The sequence below is a fragment of the Bison bison genome, unplaced genomic scaffold (assembly GCF_000754665.1).
Source record: "Bison bison bison isolate TAMUID 2011002044 unplaced genomic scaffold, Bison_UMD1.0 scf7180017864203, whole genome shotgun sequence".
NCBI classification, from domain to species: Eukaryota; Metazoa; Chordata; class Mammalia; order Artiodactyla; family Bovidae; genus Bison; species Bison bison.
The window spans coordinates 1,742,134-1,763,618 of NW_011494775.1; the positions used below are offsets into that span (position 1 = coordinate 1,742,134).

General features: G+C 42.7%; 1 protein-coding gene across 1 annotated transcript in view; it reads left to right on the forward strand.

Annotated features, from left to right (window-relative positions):
* The first annotated feature begins 1,765 nt into the window (after positions 1 to 1,765).
* SPOCK1 (sparc/osteonectin, cwcv and kazal-like domains proteoglycan (testican) 1) overlaps positions 1,766 to 21,485 on the forward strand; it is a 336,259-nt gene continuing 316,539 nt past the window's right edge. The window contains exons 1-2 of the mRNA XM_010844619.1: positions 1,766 to 1,849; positions 7,056 to 7,101. Of these exons, the coding sequence (XP_010842921.1) occupies positions 1,766 to 1,849; positions 7,056 to 7,101 (130 nt within the window). The remainder of the gene's footprint in view (positions 1,850 to 7,055; positions 7,102 to 21,485) is intronic.

Consider the following 21,485-nt stretch of genomic DNA (forward strand, 5'->3'; position numbering starts at 1 on the left):
TTTCTTCTTTTTTTTTTTTCCCTCATTCATAATGCTTTCGTACTCAGGAAGTTGAGGTAGGTTTTTGACTTTTCCACTGTGTATTAGACATAGCATCAAAATAGTTGCCAAATAAAATGTAAATATCACTCTCAATCCTAAATCTCAGTGGTAAATATTTGTTTTAGTTCAGTGAACCAGCACCACACACATTTATTTTTCATGGGTATATCCAGGGGATGCAATTTATCAAATGCATATAAACAGTCCATTTGCTGCTTTATCTTTTCTCATTAGTTACAGTACAAGTATGATTGTCAGTTATTATCTGTGTTTTACTGGTGGGTTATTTATTGAAAGAGCAGAGCAACTGACATTGTTATTTTCTAAATCACTTTGTCTGAGGCCTGCAGGACTTTATACCAAATGTCAGACCAATTTATCAAAGAATTACTCTATTCAGGAAGCAAGTGATTTAGAGTGTATAAACATACACCCACCTGTCCTTAGGTGCACATCAGGAGCGGTTATGCGCATTTCACAGGAACATGGAGATGTTAAAGCTGAATCAGCTTACTTCAGTTGACTCCAGTAGAGCCAGGACTTACTGTGTACTGTTTTTCCCTGGGGGAATGTGCAGGTAAAATCCAAACCTGCTCAGAATTAGCCCGGCCCAGGTGTGTGGGTGTGATTTGTGCCCATGCAGATGTGTTATTGGTCCAGGTCCCAGTCCCTAGTGTACAGGGTTCTCATGAGTGGGATCTGTGGAGTGACGGGGCAGGGGGCCTCGAGTCACTGCCCAAGCTGGGCTGGGTGGTTGAATGCTTCATGCAGAAGGATTCCTACTGGGGTTCTTCACCAGGGTGGGAAGGGCAGGCCCGATGGAGAGAAGACTGACAGCACAGTGCTTACCCAGAGGTGTTACCGGAAATCGAGGTGAGGGGGTGTATGAGAAGCCAACTTCTTTCTCAATAGGTGGAATGTTTTGTATTTCCCAATAGCATCACGAGTAGGGATTTTTACTGCACGCAAATTAAAATTACAGGCAAGTTTCACTTATATAGTGTCATTTGGGGCTTCCCAGGTGGCTCAGATGGTAAAGAATCTGCCTGCAATGCGGGAGACCTGGGCTAGATCCCTGGGTCAGGAAGATCCCCTGGAGAAGGGAATGGCTACCCACTCCAGTATTCTTGCCTAGAGAATTCCACAAAGGAGCCTAGTGGGCTACAGTCCAGGGGGTCGCAAAGAGTTGGACACGAATGAGTGACCAACACTTTCAATACAGTGTCACCTGGAAGTCTCACATTTCCAGTGATTTCTATGATCATTTCAGAGACACTTTCCCCACCTGCCAGCCAGCCCTCCTTCTTATTCTCCCCAGTCAAGTAGTATAAAAAGATACTTTTTCACACTGAATTCTTTGGAAAGCAGTTTGCCTATAGCCCCTTAACTGACATCTTTATAAAAGTATGGGGTTCGATAAAGTGGGATTAACCTCCCTCTAGGATCTATAAACCTGACTGTAGTCCACTTTGCCCTGCAGTGCAGTGCTTTTCTCTTTTGTTTTTATCTACAGGGGGTCTTCAGATGACCTCAAAGAGGCTGCCTGCTCTCGCTTAGACTTACTTTCTTCTGTACATGTGTACATGTCTCCATGGCTCACCCCTGGTCGAGACAAATGAGGCACCCACTTATTTTCTAGGCTGGTAATTTGTATTATCTCAGGTAATCTTCAGATGAAACTACAGTGTTCAAACAATTTAGCTAAAATATGTATAAAAGAGAAATGACCTGTCCCGTGAGAGCTGAGTATATTCGATCTGTGGTGGCTAAAGCTGTAAAGTGTATCATACATGCCATCATCATCTTCGTAAGTGGGAGTAAAGCAGTTGGATTGCAGAAGTGGTTTCCATTTGATTGTGCCACTCTCTTCCTCAGAGTTGCTTTAACATTCTTTGGAGCTGACATAAGCACCTCTGGAAGGGCAAACCCCTGGGGAATATCTGAACTAAATTGCATCAGCCATTTGGGGGCGGTGGGACAGTGGAAGAAAAATTCAGTTTCCCGATCACAGTTGGTTAAAATGAGAGACTTTCCAATCAGTTATGATGTCTATGATAAAGAGACTTAATCACTAAAATTATGGGAGGATATTTTTTGCAACATTTCCTGGTAGGGAGGCTTAAACGTTTTCTTGGAAGATGCATTATACAGCAGAATGTTCTTTGGGGTGTGTGTGTGTGTGTGTGTGTGTGTGTGTATGTTATTAACATATACTGATATGTATTATATCCTTGAGTGTGCTAAGTCGCTTCAGTTGTGTCTGACTCTCTGCGACTCTATGGACCGTATGGTGCCAGACTTCTCTGTCCATGGGATTCTCCAGGCAGGAATACTGGAGTGGGTTGCCATTTCCTCCTCCAGGGGATCTTTTCAATCCAGGGATCTAACCAGCATCTTTTACATCTCCTGCATTAGCAGGCAGAGCTCTTTACTACTTGTGCCACCTGGGAATTAATATCTATTATATATGATAATATAAAATATATGTTACATATATATATATATTTTAAAAAGATTTCATTTTCCATAAATGCTTATTAAAACAGGGTATCTCTAAAGTAGTTGAAAGCCTAGAGTTGAATTTCTTTGTACCAGCTACTGGGTGCCAATAATGTCTTAGGATCCAGTATTAGGTTTGTGGGATATCGAATGTTAATAAAATGAATATGATTTTATCTCTGTTGATCAGCTGTGGAGGATTTTAAAAAATAACTGGGGCCATGGTCATTCCATGACTCTTCCTCCACAGTCCACCACCCCTTTCTTCATTTTTCTAGATACTATCATTTGTCACTTTCTTGCTGGGATTTGTACGCCAACTTGTGATTTTTTTTTTTTTCTTTTTACTATGACTGTATGCTCCCCTGCAATGTTTCATGATTTTGGACATGAGTCAGCAGGCTCAAATTTGAGACTTTTCAAGTTTACAGGATCTTCTGGGTTGTAACAGTCCCTAAAAATTTGGGTGATTTTCTTTTTTTTCTTTTTTAACTTTACAATATTGTATTGGTTTTGTCATATATCATTTTTGAAGTGGTATCATGAAATGGAATCAGGTCTTCCTCATATGATGAGAATTTAGAAGGAGGCTTTTCTCTTCCCTGTCCAGCAGAGGTCTGACTTAATTATCCTGTGCAGGGTAGCGCATAAAATACACATGTATGGTAACACTTCCACCCTTCACTCTTCAGCTTGTAGAATGCACTATTAGGAGTTAATCAATTTAATAAATGACTGTATCCAGGTATGTATCTTTCTATTTAGATTGTCTGTTTTAAAAATTAACTGATGCTGAGGTCCTTCCAAGTCATTTTTAAAGGCTTTATCACTAGATGATCAAATTACCAGTTAAGAGGCCAACTCAGATGGATATGGCTCTCCTGGCAAGTGCGACTGAGTCCCTCTACCATGCCTTCCACTACAGTCTGAGTTTTAACAGGCCACATCTTTATTGGTCAGAAGGAAGGTCAGAGACAAGGGCTCCTGAGGCCCTAGACTTTTCTGCTCTGTGGACCAAATTCTGGGGGCCATGCAGCAGGAACACATTTGGTTACAGGGCAGTACTGGGGTGATGTTGGGGCTGTCACACTGCTTCCCATGTTGGGATTTGTCATAGTGAGAAAATAGATGCTGGGTGTTGTCAACAACACAGCAAGTCCTGGGTCTGTTTAAGGATAACCTAAAATGTATGTTCACCCCACTCCAGTACTCTCGCCTGGAAAATCCCATGGATGGAGGAGCCTGGTAGGCTGCAGTCCATGGGGTCGCTAGGAGTCGGACACGACTGAGCGACTTCACTTTGACTTTTCACTTTCATGCATTGGAGGAGGAAATGGCAACCCACTCCAGTGTTCTTGCCTGGAGAATTCCAGGGACAGAGGAGCCTGGTGGGCTGCCATCTATGGGGTCGCACAGAGTCGGACACGACTGAAGTGACTTAGCAGCAGCAGCAGCAGCAAAATGTATGTTACATTTACAACATTCAGGCAGAAAATAAGATAAAGGAAAAGCTGGGCTGGTGCCCCTGGTCTTAGGCCCTGAAGAAATGACCATCCAGCTGTCCTTTGTCCCTTGGGCATACTGACTGTTAAGTGAAGCCCCAGGATGAGGTGAAGCCCTAGAAGGGCATTCTTTTCGACTTTTCCATGTGGATTTAGATGCTCTTTCACCAACGTTCCCCTAGCAGATGAGTGTATTGATTAGTACAGCCCCAGGGGCTTGGACGGGTCATGTCTGCAGACCTAGCTGGTACAGAGTGGAAGGCTGATCCATGAGCTCTGGGCTTGTATGTCTGGACTTCGCTATGGCCAGGCCCAGTAGGGACTCCCATCCCCTGTGCTCGTCGACCAACAGGCACCAGAGCCTGTCTCTCAGCTGGAGCCAAAGGGGTCACACCCAAGGTTGTCTGCACTGCTGGCTCATTGGGGTCTGCTTTGGCCATCTGCTTTCCTAAGGCAGGGTGAAAGCAATCAGAGGCAGGGAGTCATCTCCTTCTCCACTTGGCCTTGCTGGGCGAGAGGCTGTTAGAGAGACTCGTTCTGCATAATGAGCTCTGACTCAAGGTGTACATTTGGGCAGCAGTTAGGCAGTATTATTACATGTGTGATGAGTTTTAAATATTCTCATGCAGATAGCCACTTGTAGAAGTTTCATCTTGAAATCTCTGACTTTCCCCAAGAAACATGTAGAAATGGCAATTATAGTTAGCTTGGAAAAGTGACAAGGTCCAGTAGAATGCTTCATATTCCATCCAAGTTATAACATATGTTGAAATCGTTAGGAAATATTCAGTTCCTGAGACTGGCTCAAACCTTACTTGGACATCAAAGAGAATGTGACATGTGAAGTTAAAGCAGGACTGTCTTTGGCTCCAGTCCTTCCCTGTCGGACTCACAGCCTAAGCTTCTAAGGACTTCCATGTATTAAAGGAGCATGTTCAAGTGGAAAATAGTTCACATGATTTCAGACTGTAATTAGGTGATGCCATCCTTATCAGAGGGCACTTATGGACCACAGCTGGAAGGATGGAGATTTTGTTATTTTTTTCTCCAATAGTGAGGATAAGTTCATCTTAGGTTATCTCTTTTCTTGCCCTTGTCAATAGCAGAATGTCTGCTGCTGCTGCTAAGTCGCTTCAGTTGTGGCTGACTGTGCAACCCCATAGACCAGCAGCCCACCAGGCTCCTCTGTCCCTGGGATTCTCCAGGCAAGAACACTGGAGTGGGTTGCCGTTTCCTTCTCCAATGTGTGAAAGTGAAAAGTGAAAGTGAAGTTGCTCAGTCATGTCTGACTCTTATCGACCCCATGGACCGCAGCCTACCAGGCTCCTCCATCCGTGGGATTTTCCAGGCAAGAGTACTGGAGTGGGGTGACATTGCCTTCTCTGCAGAATGTTTGAGTCACTTGCTTATGTTCACTTGCTAAGAGTAGATTGGCCATCCAACCTGAGAAATAAGGTGGTAAATTTCCCACTGATCATCCAGCCCTTAGCTGAGAACCATTAACTTTGGCTGCCGAGTTTCAAACCACATAATTCAAGAGATAAGGATTGTATTTAAAATAATAAATGGAGAGAGATGTGACAGAGGGATTATTTTAAACTTTCTCAGTGCTATTTCATGGTGTAGACCTCAGAGATTTCCTAACCAGCTGAGTTGAGGAGGCCAGTTATGGCATAAAATTAAAGCCAGAGCAAATTGGACCAATTCCTTGGAGTTAAACATGATTTAATGCTGAATCCCCAGGATCCAGAGGAACCTGTTCATGTTTATTCATGCCCTGGAAAATGGAATCACCACCCAAGAAGCAATGTTCTGATTTTACTCTAAATCCAGTTTCCTAAAATCTATTTAAGGGCTTAGGTGAACTCAACAAGGATCTAATAAAGCCAGGTAATTGAATGACACTGAGACCAATAAAATGCAAAGAGATGGTATGGGAGATAAATGGTCACAGGAGAGAGCATGGACCATAGTTGAAACTAATTGTGTACTTTGGTGTAAATGAGGTTTTCTAGAAGAGAAATCCAGGCCTCATTTTGGACAGCTTTATGAAACTGCAGCATGCAGAGTGCCAGCCAAAAACACGTCCCACAAATTGTTTGAATATACTCTGGAGGAAATTAACTGAATGGGGGCACATGCCCTAAAATTGATGTGGGGAAGTTGTCCATGGGCAGGGCCCCTGCATGCTGCAGACAGTTGAGTTGAGCTGGCAGAGGGGGTGTGCTCATCTGCAGTGGAGTGGGTGAAGGCTGACAGAGAAGAGAAACTGTGGATAATGAAGGTTTGGAGGGGAAGGGTTATTAGAAGTGAGGAAGAGGTTAACAGGATGATGGAGCCGTGAGTGACCTAGACCCTTACAATTTCAACGTGATCAACTGTCTAGCCTTGGAGCATAAATTGAGGCAAGCTACATGCAAGAAAGACACGGTTATGAATCAACCAGATTGGCCAGCCTTTGTTTTTTATCTACACAACCAGAACAAATGGTATTAAGGTGAATATATGCCAGTGGTTAATTCTCACATTTGAATGACCCTCTGTTTTTAGTTTCGAGAAGTGCTAGAAAACTGGAACTCTGCACCAAAGTTACATGTCTCCATGTAGGAGAAATGTTGACAGTTGAATTATCAGTGGTTACAAACACAGAGGCTTAATCCCAAGTGAGAACAGCTAGGCATCACCTGCGGCATAATTGATAGCAAATACATCTTGCACTTAGAAGGTGTCTGGGTTTATCTGTCAAACCGGGAAGAGCAGTGCTGTTTCCATACTAGGCTGAAATGTATTAACTCTTCCTAGTGTATAATCCATACAGTTTGAAAGACAAGAATTTGAAAAGGCAATTGATACTTTTGATTGCACGTGAATGCCTTAGAAAAATTTCTGAACCCTTAGCGTTTTCCTTTGTGTTTTGGGAGGTGGTGGGGGGAAAGGCAGGTTTTTGTGCAGTTATATGAGAAACTTCCTGAAATCTGACTTTTGTTTTCTATTTTTTTTTTCCTTATATAGGATGATTATTTCAGAAACTGGAATCCCAACAAGCCTTTTGACCAAGGTAAAGGATGCACTATTTCTTGTTGTATATTTCGTGGAAAAATGCGATCTCATTTTTCCTTCTTTGCTTGCTAACTTCCTCTTCCCACAAAGGCCAGCTAGCTGACTTATTTTACCCACGTTGGGGGACTAAATAGATTGGGGTGATAGAAATTATTTTATCAAGTTGGTTATTTGTCTGAGATTGTCTAAGATTTAAATAATATTTTTATTGAATTGACCACTATAATCATTGGCTGGTTTTGTTAGAAAACAAACACAAAAAGAAACAAAATAGTAAAATGCTTATCAGACTAACCTGGTGGATTGTTGGGCTGAATCCAGTGATTTCATTCATGGAACTGACTGTACCTAGAGACGCTGTCCAATTCACATGAGCCACAAACATGAAACTTTCTTATCTAGAAATAGGCCAATCCCAGGAGGCTTTCAAGGGCATTGATATTTCATTTGTTTAAATAACTTCTTCATGGTTTCTAAGTAGAAGCTTGTTTCACAGGCGGTTCACTGACTGCTTGGGTTTTAGCCCTCAGAGGGCTCTTTCCACTCACCCTCCAAGCACAAAGCCAGGCTCCTGAGGGTCATTGTAAATCACCACCTCTGTCCTCCTGGGAGTTATTTAAGATGCAGCGAAGGCCTGCCGTGAATCACGTCCCTGTTCCTATTGTTCCATTTGTGGCTGCCCTTAGCACAGACCTTGCTGCTGAAATGGTGTTAAGTACGTATATGCAATTAACGCTGCAACTCAGAGGGAACATGTTGCCTACTAGGTCTCAAAGATTCACACTTCTGAGAACCAGCTTCATTTCTGTAGCTTGAGTATTTGATGTGATCACAGTGGTCAACTTGACACAAAGACGTCAGGGAAGGCATTGATGTGTAACGTGATAGAAGGCGCCCTTTTCTGCCCTCTCCTTTGTCGCTTTAATAGGTCACTCCATCTGGACTCTGGTTGTCTTGTAAGCAAAATTGGCATTAAAATGTCCGCAGAGACATTTAGTGTATTATGCCCTCAAGTAGTGCAACACTTTATTCATTCATACATACATGCATGCATTCATTCATTCTCAAATGTTCACTGACCTAGCACTGTGTGCACAAGCACAAAGCCAGGTCTTGGGGACAAAACAGAAGATTTATGGTTTGTTTATTTCTGGCTCCTTCTCCAGGAGGAGCTCACAGTAAGGAGTGGGGAAATAGCTCAGTCGGCAGTTGCAGTGGGGTATGTTAAAGGCTGTGATGCAGGTGTGTGTGGGCGAGTCTATAGGTGGGAGATTTAGTGGGCGTACACATGTGTGTTGTGGACAGGTAAGGCTTTCTTTGGAGGCCCTGTCTGGGCTGCACCATCTCAGTGGACTCCACCATCTTAGTGGACTTCAAGGGCCTCACACATCAACAGTTTAAAAAATGAAACATAAAATTTTAATTGAAGTATATTTGACTTAAAATATTGTGTTAGTTTCCGGTATACAGCAAAGTGGTTAAATTATACTTAGATATGAATATTTTTTCTGGTTCTTTTCCATTATAGGTTGTTATAAGGTTTGAATATAGTCTCCTGTGCTATACAGTAAATCCTTGTTGTTTATCTGTTTTACATATAGTGACTTGTATCTGTTAATGTCATATTCCTAATTTATCTGTCCTCCATCCTTTCCTCTTTGGTAATCACGTCTGTTTTCCATGTCTGTGAGTCTGTTTCTGTTTTGTAAATATGTTCGTTTGTATTATTTTTTAGATTCCAAATATAAGTGGTATCATAGAATCTTGTCTTTTCAGTATGGTAATCTCTAGGTCCATCCATGTTGCTGCAGATGGTATTATTTCCTTCTTTTTTATGGCCGAGTAGTATTCCACTGTGTACACATACCATATCTTCTTCATTCACCTATCTGTGGACACTTAGGTTGCTTCCATGTCTTGGCTATTGTAAATAGTGCTGCTGTGAACATTGGGGTGCTTGTATATTTTTAAATAAGTTTCATTTTTTTTCCAGATTTATGCCCAGAAGTGAGATTGCTGAATCGTATGACAACTTTGTTTTTATTTTTTTTGAGGGAATTCCATAATGCTCTCCATAGTGGCTGTACCAGTTTACATTTTTACATTCCTGCCAATGATGTAGGCGGGTTCCCTTTTCTCCACACCCTTTCCAGCATTTGCTGTTCATAGACTTTTGATGATGGCCATTCTGACTGGTGTGAGGCGGTACCTCATTGTGCTTCTGACTTGCATTTCTCTGATAATCATCAGTGATGAGCATCTTTTCAGATTCCTCTTGTGTATGTGTGTTCGTCGCTCAGTCACGTCTAACCGTTTGTGAATCTATGTACTGTAGCCTATACATTCCTCTTGGCCTTCTTGAAGTCTTTGGAGAATTGACAACTTTTATAGTGACTGAATCATCACGATGAAGCATCAGAAGGTGTTTGTAATTTAGATGTTTTCCATCAAAAATGGTCAAAATTTCTTAAAAGCCGACACCTTCATGTTGGAAGAACACTCAGATATAGAGCAGCCTGTTCCCTGTGTGACCTGGTAAATGAGCCTTTCTGTAAACACTCATACTGGGAGTTTGCTTATGGAGCTACACAAGTGATAGAGACTGGGCACTGGCGCTTTCCAGCCCAGAGAAGGACTTAGGTTCTAGTTCTGTAAGGATCAAATGTTAGTAAATGTCAGATTTACTCTCCCTCAAGGCCTGCAAACAGATATTAAAACTTTACCAAAGAAGGAAAAGGCATTTAAATTTTTACTAGTACACATTGGGATAGGTTATACACATATTTACATATATTTGTCAGCTGATATATGTAAATGGTATATCTACATATATGATACAAGTGATAGCTTCCTCTGAACATACTATTTAAATCTGTTTAACCAAATTGCCCAGACAGAGATTTTTCTCTCTAAAGAACTTTGGCTGCTCTATGCAACATCTTCCTGCCCTGGCTCCCTCTTTTTCCAGCTCTGCAGGTTTGAAAACTGGATCTGCTGAGATAAATCCTCACAGAAAACCTCCTGACTTTCTGGGTATAATTGAGGACCTTTGCTGAGAAGCCCCACTTTGTAGCTCAGTTGTAACTGCTATTGGCTATTATATCCTGAGCTGGGGTGGAGTACGGTGGGGTGGGCAGTGGGTGGTGGCAGGACTGAGAATAGCCTTCACTTAAAGTATCAGCCCCAGCAGATATCATCAATTACACTGAGCGCCGCTCAATAAAAATGGGAGGTTACTATATCAGTGCTGATGTGGGCTGGCAAAATATAAACCATAGGCACGGAAGGGGTCAAACACTTCATCTTCTGGAAAATAGGAGGATTGCCAAACTCCAGTGGAGATCATCAGCTGCAGAGAAAAGTCTTTTCCCTCCTACACTGAAAGAGAATCCAACGTGGTTTAGGCAGTTCTGTGGTTGGGAGGACTTTCGGTTCATGGGAATTGAATTGCTGGAAGGCATTTTAGAGGGCCTGATGACAAGGATGCTGTGGGATGGAGGTAGAAGAGGCTTCATGATGGAGGTGGGTGTGGATTGGGCTTGAAATACAGGCAGAGAAAAGAGGAAGGAAGGCCATGCATAGGAGATTCTGGTAGGGTATAGCCAGATGGGTGTACTCAAGGCAGCTTGTAAAGGACATTTCATACTGATGCTCTCCCTGCTTTCCCTGATGCTTTTAGACTTTGTTTTCTTGACACTGGGGAGCCATAGAAAGTTTTGGAGCAGAGGAGTAATAGCATGAGGGCTGCTCTTTAGAGCAGGGGTCCCCAGGCTCCGGGGCGTGGTCCAGTACCTCCTATCAGATAAGTGGCAGCAGTAGATTAGAGAGAAAGTTCACAGTAGACGTAATGTGCTTGTGGTTGCTGCTGTTCAGTCGCTCAGTTTGTCCAACTCTGCGACCCCATGACCTGTAGCATGCTGGGCTCCCCTGTTCTTCACCATCTCCTTAAGTTTGCTCTGGATGTGCTTGAATCATCCCCAAACCATCCCCCTCCCTGGTCCGTGGAAAAATTGTCTTCCAAGAAACTTGTCCTTGGTGCCAAAAGGGTTGGAGACCACTGTTTTAGAGACTGTATGTAGTTGGGTGGCTCAACAGCAGTGGTTTGGAACCTAAGACCCACCTCTAAATGATGCCCCTCACACAGGACTCTAGGTAACGTCTCCATTGCCTTGGAGCCCTAGGCTTTGGTCACTGGTGGTCAGGCTTAACCATTCAGCTCTGTAGGTTGACCTCGGAGAGACCCTGAAGCTCCCATCTCAAGTATTGGTGTGAATAGTCGGGATACAGATAATACTCAAGAAATAGTTAACTTCCCTGTAATTGCTCTCCCTGCTGATGGATATTTATCGAACTTTGAACAACAGGGCTTCATAGAGTAGGCACTTACCATATAACAACTCCGCGGTAGTTAGAAGAAAAGCGCCTTGCCTGGAGGACTTCTGCAAGACCGAATACATCTTCAGCATGTTATCTTTAGGAGAATCAGTAATGCTTCTGTCAGGGGAGTATAATAGCCATCACCTTCAGGCTTTTCTGAGAATTCTTTCTGAGATTTGGGTAAAGTAGTCTATCCTTTTTTGATTGTTAACGCCTAATGCCAAATCTCCTCACAGAAGGGCCAGAGAGGAGTTCAGAATTGAAGGCAATGATTATTAACTCAGGTGAGAAATTTCCCTTGTGAAGTCCACAAAGATAGAGGCCCTGCTGTGAGGTGGGAGGGGGCAGCTGGCAGAGGCAAACAGCCTCCTGCCTTCTGTGGGCAGGAGGAGTAGAGGCCCTTGGGTGGACCTCTGCAGGAGGCTGGCCGAGCCTGGAGAGCTCTGGGGCGATTCCAGAGTTCGGGGTGGCCTCTGCCGCTGTTGCCTTTTGGCACGTTCCCTCCACTGGCCCCCAGCAAACCTGCATGCACACAGTGGGTGTGGAGCAGACGTGAGGTTTATGCTTCTGAGAGCGACATCTGGTCCAGCAAGATGGCTTCCCCACGAAAACAGTCCCTGCGCCAATCCGTTGGGGACACACATATGCTCTGTTCGTCTCTTGGAGAGCTGCAGTGCTTGTTAGCAATTTAAAAGCTCTGAGAAGTCTTTTAGGAAAGAAGCCCATTTATCTTACCGTTTGCTAAATTTGCCTTTGACCACATGTTTTTCTTATTATTTTTTTCACCCCACATCTATCATGTATCCAGCAAAAGTAGTCTATTCTGCAGCATATACTTCGGTAAGTGCAGTATGGGGTCCTGGGATTTTCAGTCAGATCCTCCAAGTTCAGAACTTGACTCTGCCAGTTGTTAGCTGTGTGGTTCTAGGCAAGTTGCTTAACCTCTCTGATCCTAAGACTTTCCCATCTGGAAATGGCAACAATGAGAGCCTTGAGAGGATTGAATGAGTTAATGTGTCTGGCAGATAGTAAGTGTTCCATGAGTGTTGTTTTAGTCAGTAATGGATCTTTTCCATTCCTTCCTCCTCCTGTTTGGCTGCCTCTCCCTGTTGCTTCTCTCCCTTCCCACTCAGGTTCTCTTTATTTTTTTTTAATTTTATTTATTTATTTTTTTAACTTTATTGTATTGGTTTTGGAATTTAGAAAGATGGTAACAATAACCCTGTATACGAGACAGGTTCTCTTTCTTTCATCGTGTATTCCCTTTGGGAAGCCTTCACAATTGTAATGCTAACTGGAGCTCCTGGGCTAGGTTAGAGCCAACCTGTCTTACACTAGGCAAGTCATTGCAGCATTGCACCCCACATCCTCATTATTGGGGCTGAAAAGGTTCAGGCTCTTCATGTTCATTCATTCATTCAACAGTTACAAGTGCTGATGTTTAGGGACCACACTAAGGAAGGTCTCTCCCGGGACTCTTGGAATTACAAGTCATTAGTCATCCGTCCAAGCTCTTATACTGGCACAGAGTATGTGTGTACTGGGGTTGATGGGGCAAGGTGGGAAGCAGGGACAAGTGGGCTGGTGGGGGTGTGAAAGTGAAAAGAGTTGGTCTAGAAAACTGAGAAATCCATACAATGTCAATCTCAAGTGTTTACATAAGTTACGTAGGTCTGTATTAGTTGGGGTGACAGTTTTTACTACCTCTTGGCCTCATTCAGTGTCTGTGGACCATGGATCAGGGCACCCCCAGTCTTAGCTGATTGGCATCCCCTTGAGTGTGATACTGAAGGTGCTGTCACAAAGATGCTCTTTTCCTATGGAATCAGGTGGCTAATGGAGAAGGTTATCCAAAGGGCCTGGAGGAGAAAGAAAAGAAATAATACGTTGGACCACAATACTGTGATACAAAAATAAAAGGTATTGCTTTGAGGGAGGGGATGAAATGAATAAGAAGAGAAGTGATTTCTAACAAGAAGTTGCTGAACTTCTAGACCAGTCCTTTTAAAAAAAGAAAATTGGAGCTTATTCATAATGCTTTTGCCAAATAAAAGGTTGTAGTGGTGGTATTGGGGGATTGAGAGGCAATTTATGTGTATAACCAATACATCACTTAACTATAAAATTCTGGTTACCTGAAGATGTCCTCAAGTGTTGGAATGCAGATGAATCAAGGTTTCATCCTATAACCATAGTCTACTCAGGAAAGAGCCCACTGACTTATTTGGGTAGGAATTTCTACTTGATGAGACAAACCATTTTAGGGAAAATGGCTGAAGGGGCTTTATCGTGGGAGATTTTTTGAGACAAGTGGGTTCTTTTAATGTGGAATAGGGAAATGTTTTAGGTAAAGTGTGCAGGTGTTGGTTTAAAGGATAATGTTTTTCCTTCTGAAGTGAATACTGATTATTGTTCCTCCAGAGCATCCTGGCTGTGACTAAATCTCAGATGATTCTGGTGATTTTCAGAGCAGAATATGAACTTGTAGAAATTGATCTCCAGATAAAAATAAAGCTTCGAAAGGCAGGGACCCCTTTCACTCACGCTGTTCACTTCAATAGAATAAAAGAAGAAAAACCTTGCCCTTTGACTTCCAATCTATTATACCAAGATCCCGACAAGCTCAAATCCTCACCAAAGCCCTGCACTGTTTTCAGGCGAAAATTCTAAAACTCGAAAGGATAGAGGCCTTCCCATGTTTGACTTGTGTTTCTGGAACCAGAGGCCCATGAACTATCACAGCAACGTGTTTTATCAGAGTTTGAAAGGGTGCCTGGGGGAGGCAAGGTTGCCTATTTCTAAACTTTAGGAGAATTTTTTTTCCCCTCTAGATTAATCTGAAGTTTTACCTGATAGGTTCAATAGAAATCTTAAATCTCCATAGCTTTCCTCTTGATGGGGAATTTAACCTCACTCCAAGAGGAGTTTCTGACTTGCATTCACAGGGCCTTAGGAATTTTTCAGGGCTTAAGGATCTTTTCATCCTATCTGATCCCTTGATTCTCAGAGGCAGCTGGTCTGGTTTGTGGGAAACATCTTCATAGTTTTTTCCAGGTTCCCTCATGTTTGGTCTGCTTGATTCCTCCCTCTCACCTTTGCCTTCGCATGTAATTTAAGAACCATTATTTCTCCTTTATAGAAATAGATACTCTTGCTCAAAATAACCACTTTCTGCCCTAGACATTCACCTCGCACTCCAGCCACATCAGCCTCTCACCTCTGGCCATCTTCTTCACTTTCTTGATTACGACGATACAATAGTTAGTATTTTTAAAAATTTAGAGTATTAATTTTTAAATTTTCTGAGTCAGTTCTGCCAGAGAAGAAGCCAAGCCCTGTTAATTCAAATATTGGTTCACTCCTGCTGTAGCTCAGCCTATCCGCTTTGAAGTTAGATCAAGTTGAAAGTTTTATCTTTCATCTCTGGCTGCCTTTGCCTGTTTGCTTATTTTAAGGAAATAAAACAGCAGATGCAAGATTGAAATCGCCCTGGGGCCCCTTCTTGGTCCCTCTTTCCCATTTTCTTTTCTCTGAAGGTGACCATTTCATTTACATGCTTTTCTCTCCACATTCTTATGCTTTCGTCATATGTGCATATCTATAAACACTGCTCTTTATTGTACAGATGTATGTTTTCTTCTCTGACATGTTTATTTCACTGAAAATTGTTTTTAAGGGTTTTTGTTTGTTGATATAGTTAATGTCTTTGTATTGTGATGTTCCATTGTACTAACAATGTACTAGCAAAAACAATGCCCAGTTGTTGAGGTAACTGGTGATAGAAGTAAAATCTGAAGCTGTCAAGAACAATATTGCATAGGAACCTGGAATGTTAGGTCTGTGAATCATAGTAAATTGAAAGTGGTTGAACAGGAGATGGCAAGAATGAGCATTGACATTTTAGGAATCAGTGAACTAAAATGGACTGGAATGGGTGAATTTAACTCAGATGACCATTATATCTACTACTGTGGGCAAGAATTCCTTAGAAGAAATGGAGTAACCCTCATAGTCAACAAAAGAGTCTGAAATGCAGTTCTTGGGTGCAATCTCAAAAACAACAGAGTGATCTCTCTTCATTTCCAAGGCAAACCATTCAGTATCACAGTAATCCAAGTCTATTCCCCAACCAGTAATGCTGAAGAAGCTGAAGTTGAATAGTTCTATGAAGACCTACAAGACCTTCTAGAGCTAACACCCAAAAAAGATGTTCTTTTCATTATATGGGACTAGAATACAAAAGTAGGAAGTCAAGAGATACCTGGAGTAACAGGCAAGTTTGGCCTTGGAGTACAGAATGAAGAAGGGCAAAGGCTAATAGTTTTGCCAAGAGAAGGCACTGGTCGTAGCAAACACCCTCTTCCAACAACACAAGAGAAGACTCTACACATGGACATCACCAGATGGTCAATACCAAATTCAGATTGATTATATTCTTTGCAGCTAAAGATGGAGAAGCTCTACAGTCAGCAAAAATCAGACTGGGCACTGACTATGGCTCAGACCACGAACTCCTTATTGCCAAATTCAGACTTAAATTGAAGAAAGTAGGGAAAACCACTAGACAATTCAGGTATGACCTAAATCAAATCCCTTACGATTATACAGTGGAAATGACAAATAGATTCAGGGGATTAGATCTAATAGAGTGCCTGGATAACTATGGACGGAGGTTCGTGACATTGTATAGGAGGCAGTGATCAAGACCATCCCCAAGAAAAAGAAATGCAGAAAGGCAAATGGTTGTCTGAGGAGGCCTTACAAATAGCTGAGAAAAGAAAAGAAGTGAAAGGCAAAGGAGAAGAGGAAAGATATACCTGCTTGAATGCAGAGTTCCAAAGAATAGCAAGGAAAGATAAGAAAGCCTTTTTAAGTGAACATTGCAAAGAAATAGACGAAAGCAATAGAATGGGAAAGACTAGAGATCTCTTCAAGAAAATTAGAGATACCAAGGGAACATTTCATGCAAAGATGGGCACAATAAAGGACAGAAACACTATGGACCTAACAGAAGCATAAGATATTAAAAGAGGTGACAAGAATACACAGAAGAACTGTACAAAAAAGATCTTTATGACCCAGATAACCATAGTGGTGTGATCACCCAACTAGAACTAGACGTCCTGGAATGCGGAGTCAAGTGGGCCTTAGGAAGCATCACTACGAACAAAGCTAGTGGAAGTGATAGAATTCCAGTTGAGCTATTTCAAATCCTAAAAGGTGATGCAGTGAAAGCACTGCACTGAATATGCCAGCAAATTTGGAAAACTCAGCAGTGGCCATAGGACTGGAAAAGGTCAGTTTTCATTCCAATCCCAAGGAAAGGCAATGCCAAAGAAAGTTCAAACTACTGCACAGTTGCGCTCATCTCACACGCTACCAAAATAATGCTCAAAATTCTCCAAGCCAGGTTGCAAGAGTACATGAACTGTGAACTTTCAGATGTTCAAGCTGGATTTAGAAAAGGCAGAGGAACCAGAGATCAAATTGCCAACATCCATTGGATCATCAAAAAAGCAAGAGGGAGTTAAGCAAGAGGGAGTTCTAGAAAAACATCTACTTCTGCTTTATTGACTACAGCAAAGCCTTTGACTGTGTGGAAAACAACAAAGTGGGGAGAATTCTTAAAGAGATGGGAATACCAGACCACCTCACCTGCCTCCTGAGAAATCTGTATGCAGGTCAAGAGGCAACACTTAGAACTGGACATGGAGCAACAGACTGGTTCCAAATCTGGAAAGGAGTACGGCAAGGCTGTATATTGTTACCCTGCTTATTTACTTTACATGCAGAGTTCCTCATGAGAAATTCTGTGCTGGATGAAGCACAAGCTGGAATCAAGATTGCCAGGAGAAATATCAATAACCTCAGATATGCAGATGACACCACCCTTATGGCAGAAAGCGAAGAACTAAAGAGCCTCTTGATGAAAGTGAAAGAGGAGAGTGAAAAAGTTGGCTTAAAACTCAACATTCAGAAAACTTAGATCACGACATCTGGTCCCATCACATCATGGCAAATAGATGGGAAAACAATGGAAAGAGTGAGAGATTTTATTTTTGGGGGCTCCAAAATCAGTGCAGATGGTGACTGAAGCCATGGAATTAAAAGATGCTTGCTCCCTGGAAGAAAAGCTATGACCAACCTAGATAACATATTAAAAAGCAGAGAGATTACTTAGCTGACAAAGGTCCATCTAGTTAAAGCTATGGTTTTTCCAGTAGTCATGTATGGGTGTGAGAGTTGGACTCTAAAGAATTGTTGCTTTTGTTTGTTTGTTTGTTTGTTTGTTTTTAAACTATGGCCAAGTAGTTTATTGCAAGCATGCAAGGTTTCATTAGTACCAGGAAATCAAGCAATGAGACTCATTACCTCAACAGATTAAAGCAGAAACACAAGTGAACATGTCAATAGATGTCGAAAAGCCATCTGGATAAACACTCAGCAGCTACCCTTAATAATGATTTTAGGAAGATATGTACAGGAGGAACTTTTGTAAGTAAGATAAAGTTTATAAAACATAGGCAAGTTTAGTTCAGTCGCTCAGTCATGTCTGACTCTTTGTGACCCCATGGGCTGCAGCACGCCAGGCCTCCCTGTCCATCACCAACTCCCAGAGTTTACTCAAACTCGTGTCCGTTGAGTCAGTGATGCCATCCAGCCATCTCATCCTCTGTCATCCCCTTCTCCTCCCACCTTCCATCTTTCCCAGCATCAGCGTCTTTTCCAATGAGTCAGTTCTTCGCATCAGGTGGCCAAAGTATGGAGTTTCAGCTTTAGCATCAGTCCTTCCAATGAATATTCAGGACTGATTTCCTTTAGGATTGACTGATTGGATCTCCTTGCAGTCCAAGGGACTCTCAAGAGTCTTCACCAACACCACAGTTCAAAAGCATCAGTTCTTCAGAACTCAGCTTTCTTTATAGTCCAACTCTCACATCCATACATGACTACTGGAAAAACCATAGCTTTGACTAGATGGACCCTTTTTGGCAAAGTAATGTTTCTCCTTTTTAATATGCTGTCTAGGTTGGTCATAACTTTTCTTCCAAGGAGCAAGCATCTTTTAATTTCATGGCTGCAGTCACCATCTGCAGTGATTTTGGAGCCCAAAAAATAAAGTCTGTCACTGTTTCCACTGTTTCCCCATCTATTTGCCATGAAGTGATGGGGCTGGATGCCATGATCTTCATTTTCTGAATGTTGAGTTTTAAGCCAACTTTTTCACTCTTTTCTTTCACTTTCATCAAGAAGCTCTAGTTCTTTTTCACTTTCTGATATTGATATTTCTCCTCGCAATCTTGATTCCAGCTTGTGCTTCTTCCAGCCCAGCGTTTCTCATTGGTGTACTCTGCATATAAGTTAAATAAGCAGGGTGACAATATATAGCCTTGACGTACTCCTTTCCCAATTTGGAACCAGCCTGTTGTTCCATGTCCAGTTCTAACTGTTGCTTCATTGGCAAATGTGATTCTAAATAGCAGACCATGCAAATCACATTAATTATTGTCAGGAACTAGATAAGACTGCTTATTCTTGCCACTATTACTCCACATTATTTTCTTTTCTTTTTTTTTTAAATTTTATTTTATTTTTAAACTTTACAAATTGTATTAGTTTTGCCAAATATCAAAATGAATCCGCCACAGGTATACATGTGTTTCCCATCCTGAACCCTCCTCCCTCCTCCCTCCCCATACCATCCCTCTGGGTCGTCCCAGTGCACTAGCCCCAAGCATCCAGTATCGTGCATCGAACCTGGACTGGCAACTCGTTTCATACATGATATTATACATATTTCAATGCCATTCTCCCAAATCTTCCCACCCTCTCCCTCTCCCACAGAGTCCATAAGACTGTTCTATACATCAGTGTCTCTTGGAGTTCTGGGCTGCAGTGAGCTATGCCGATCGGGTATCCGCACTAAGTTCGGCATCAATATGGTGACCTCCCGGGAGGGGGGACCACCAGGTTGCCTAAGGAGGGGTGAACTGGCCCAGGTTGGAATTGTTGCTTTTGAACTGTGGTATTGGAGAAGACTCTTGAGAGTCCCCTGGACTGCAAGGAGATCAAAGCAAAGCAGTCAATCCTAAAGGAAATCAGTCCTGAATATTCATTGAAAGGACTGAAGCCTAAACTCTAGTACTTTGGCTACCTGTTGTGAAGAACTGACTCACTGGAAAAGACTCTGATGCTGGGAAAGATTGAAGGGAGGAGGAGAAGGGGACAACAGAGGATGAGATGGTTGGATGGCATCACTGACTTGATGGACATGAGTTTGAGCAAGCTCTGGGAGTTGGTGATGGACAGGCAAGCCTGCTGTGCTGCAGTCCATGGGGTCACAAAGAGTTGAACATGACTGAGTGAACAAACTGAACTGACTTTACTATCTTACTTTAATTTATCCACTTATTCCCCTATTGGTGGACTTCTGTGTTGTCTCATTAGTTTTGCTGTTGCAGGCTGCTTTTTCTTAGCATTTCTTTAAAAAAAAATTATTTATAATTGACTGTGTTGGATCTTCATTGCTGTGCAGGCTTTTCTCTAGATGCGGCGAGCAGGGGCTACTCTCTGGTTGCACCATGGGGGCTTCTCTCTGCAGTGGCTTCTCTTGTTGCAGAGCATAGGCTCTAGGCACATGGGCTTCAGTAGCTGTGGTTCCTGGGCTCTAGAGCTCAAGCTCAATAGTTGTGGTGCACAGGCTTAGTTGCTCTGTGGCATGTGGGATCTTCCCAGACCAGGGATCAAACCCATATTTCCTGCATTGGCAGACAGATTCTTTACCATGGAGCTGCCAGAGAAGCCCTGTCTTAGCATTTCTAACTCATATTGACCTATTCATCCATCCAGCCCTTTGACTGGAGAAGTGGTTTTCCCTGGAGGGAGACCTAGGTGGGTCTGCCGCTCTTAAAATGTGAAACTTAAGGCAAATCATGTGGCGTTTCTTGACTTCTCTTTGCCTACCTCTGAAATAAAAGGGGCAGACCAGGTGGCCTTTGAGGTCTTTACCTTCTGATAGCCAAGCTATCATGGTTTCTGGCTGCATGTTAATAGAATCTGTATATGTTTTCCTCAAAAGGATGGAAAAATGAAAAATCTGAAGCCCAGTGCTCTTATTTCAAAGGTTACAGTTTAATCAATGAGGTATGAATATCACTTCAATAAAAACCAATGGACTTAAATGGGCCTTCTAACCATCAGGGATAGGGAGGGGAGGCTCAGAATGAGAAGCAAAAAGTGCTAAAGTAGAAGGTACTTTGTCTTCTCACGGGGTCCTGTGGGCATTGCAAGGGTTGGAGGAAATAAAGAGTTTAAAAGTCTTGAGTTCAAATCCCGACTTCCCTGTGAACTGAGACATCCACTGCAGAAATCTCACTTATCTAGGCTGGTAATATCTGGAGTGAGCTCCAGTGGTAAAGAATCCTCCTGCTATTGCAGGAGACACAAGTTTGATACCTGATTCAGAAAGATCCCACATGCCATAGAGCAGCTGAGCCTGTGTACCACAAGTACTGAGCCTGTGTACCACAAGTACTGAGCCTGTGCTCTAGAGCCCAGGAGTCGCAACTACTGAGCCCACATGTCACGACTCCTGAAGCCCGAGCACCCTAGAGCCCAAGCTCCACAGCAGGAGAAGCCCCCTCAATGAGAAACCTGGGTGCTGCAAGTAGAGAGTAACCCCTACTTGCTGCCATTTGAGAAAGCCTGTGTGTAGCAACAAAGACTCAGTGTAGTCCCAAATAAATACATAAAAAAAAAAGATTGAGTGAGCTCATGTTTGCTGAGAGCCAGGGAGTTGGATCTGGCCATGGCCCTAGTGGTACAGAACCCACTTGCCAATGCAGAAGACATGAGAGACATGGATTTGATCCCTGGGTCAGGAAGATCCCCTGGAGAAGGGCATGGCAACCCACTCCAGTATTCTTTCCTGGAGAATCACATGGACAGATGAGCCTGGCAGGCTACAGTCCATAGGGTCGCAAAGAGTTGGACATGACTGAAGCG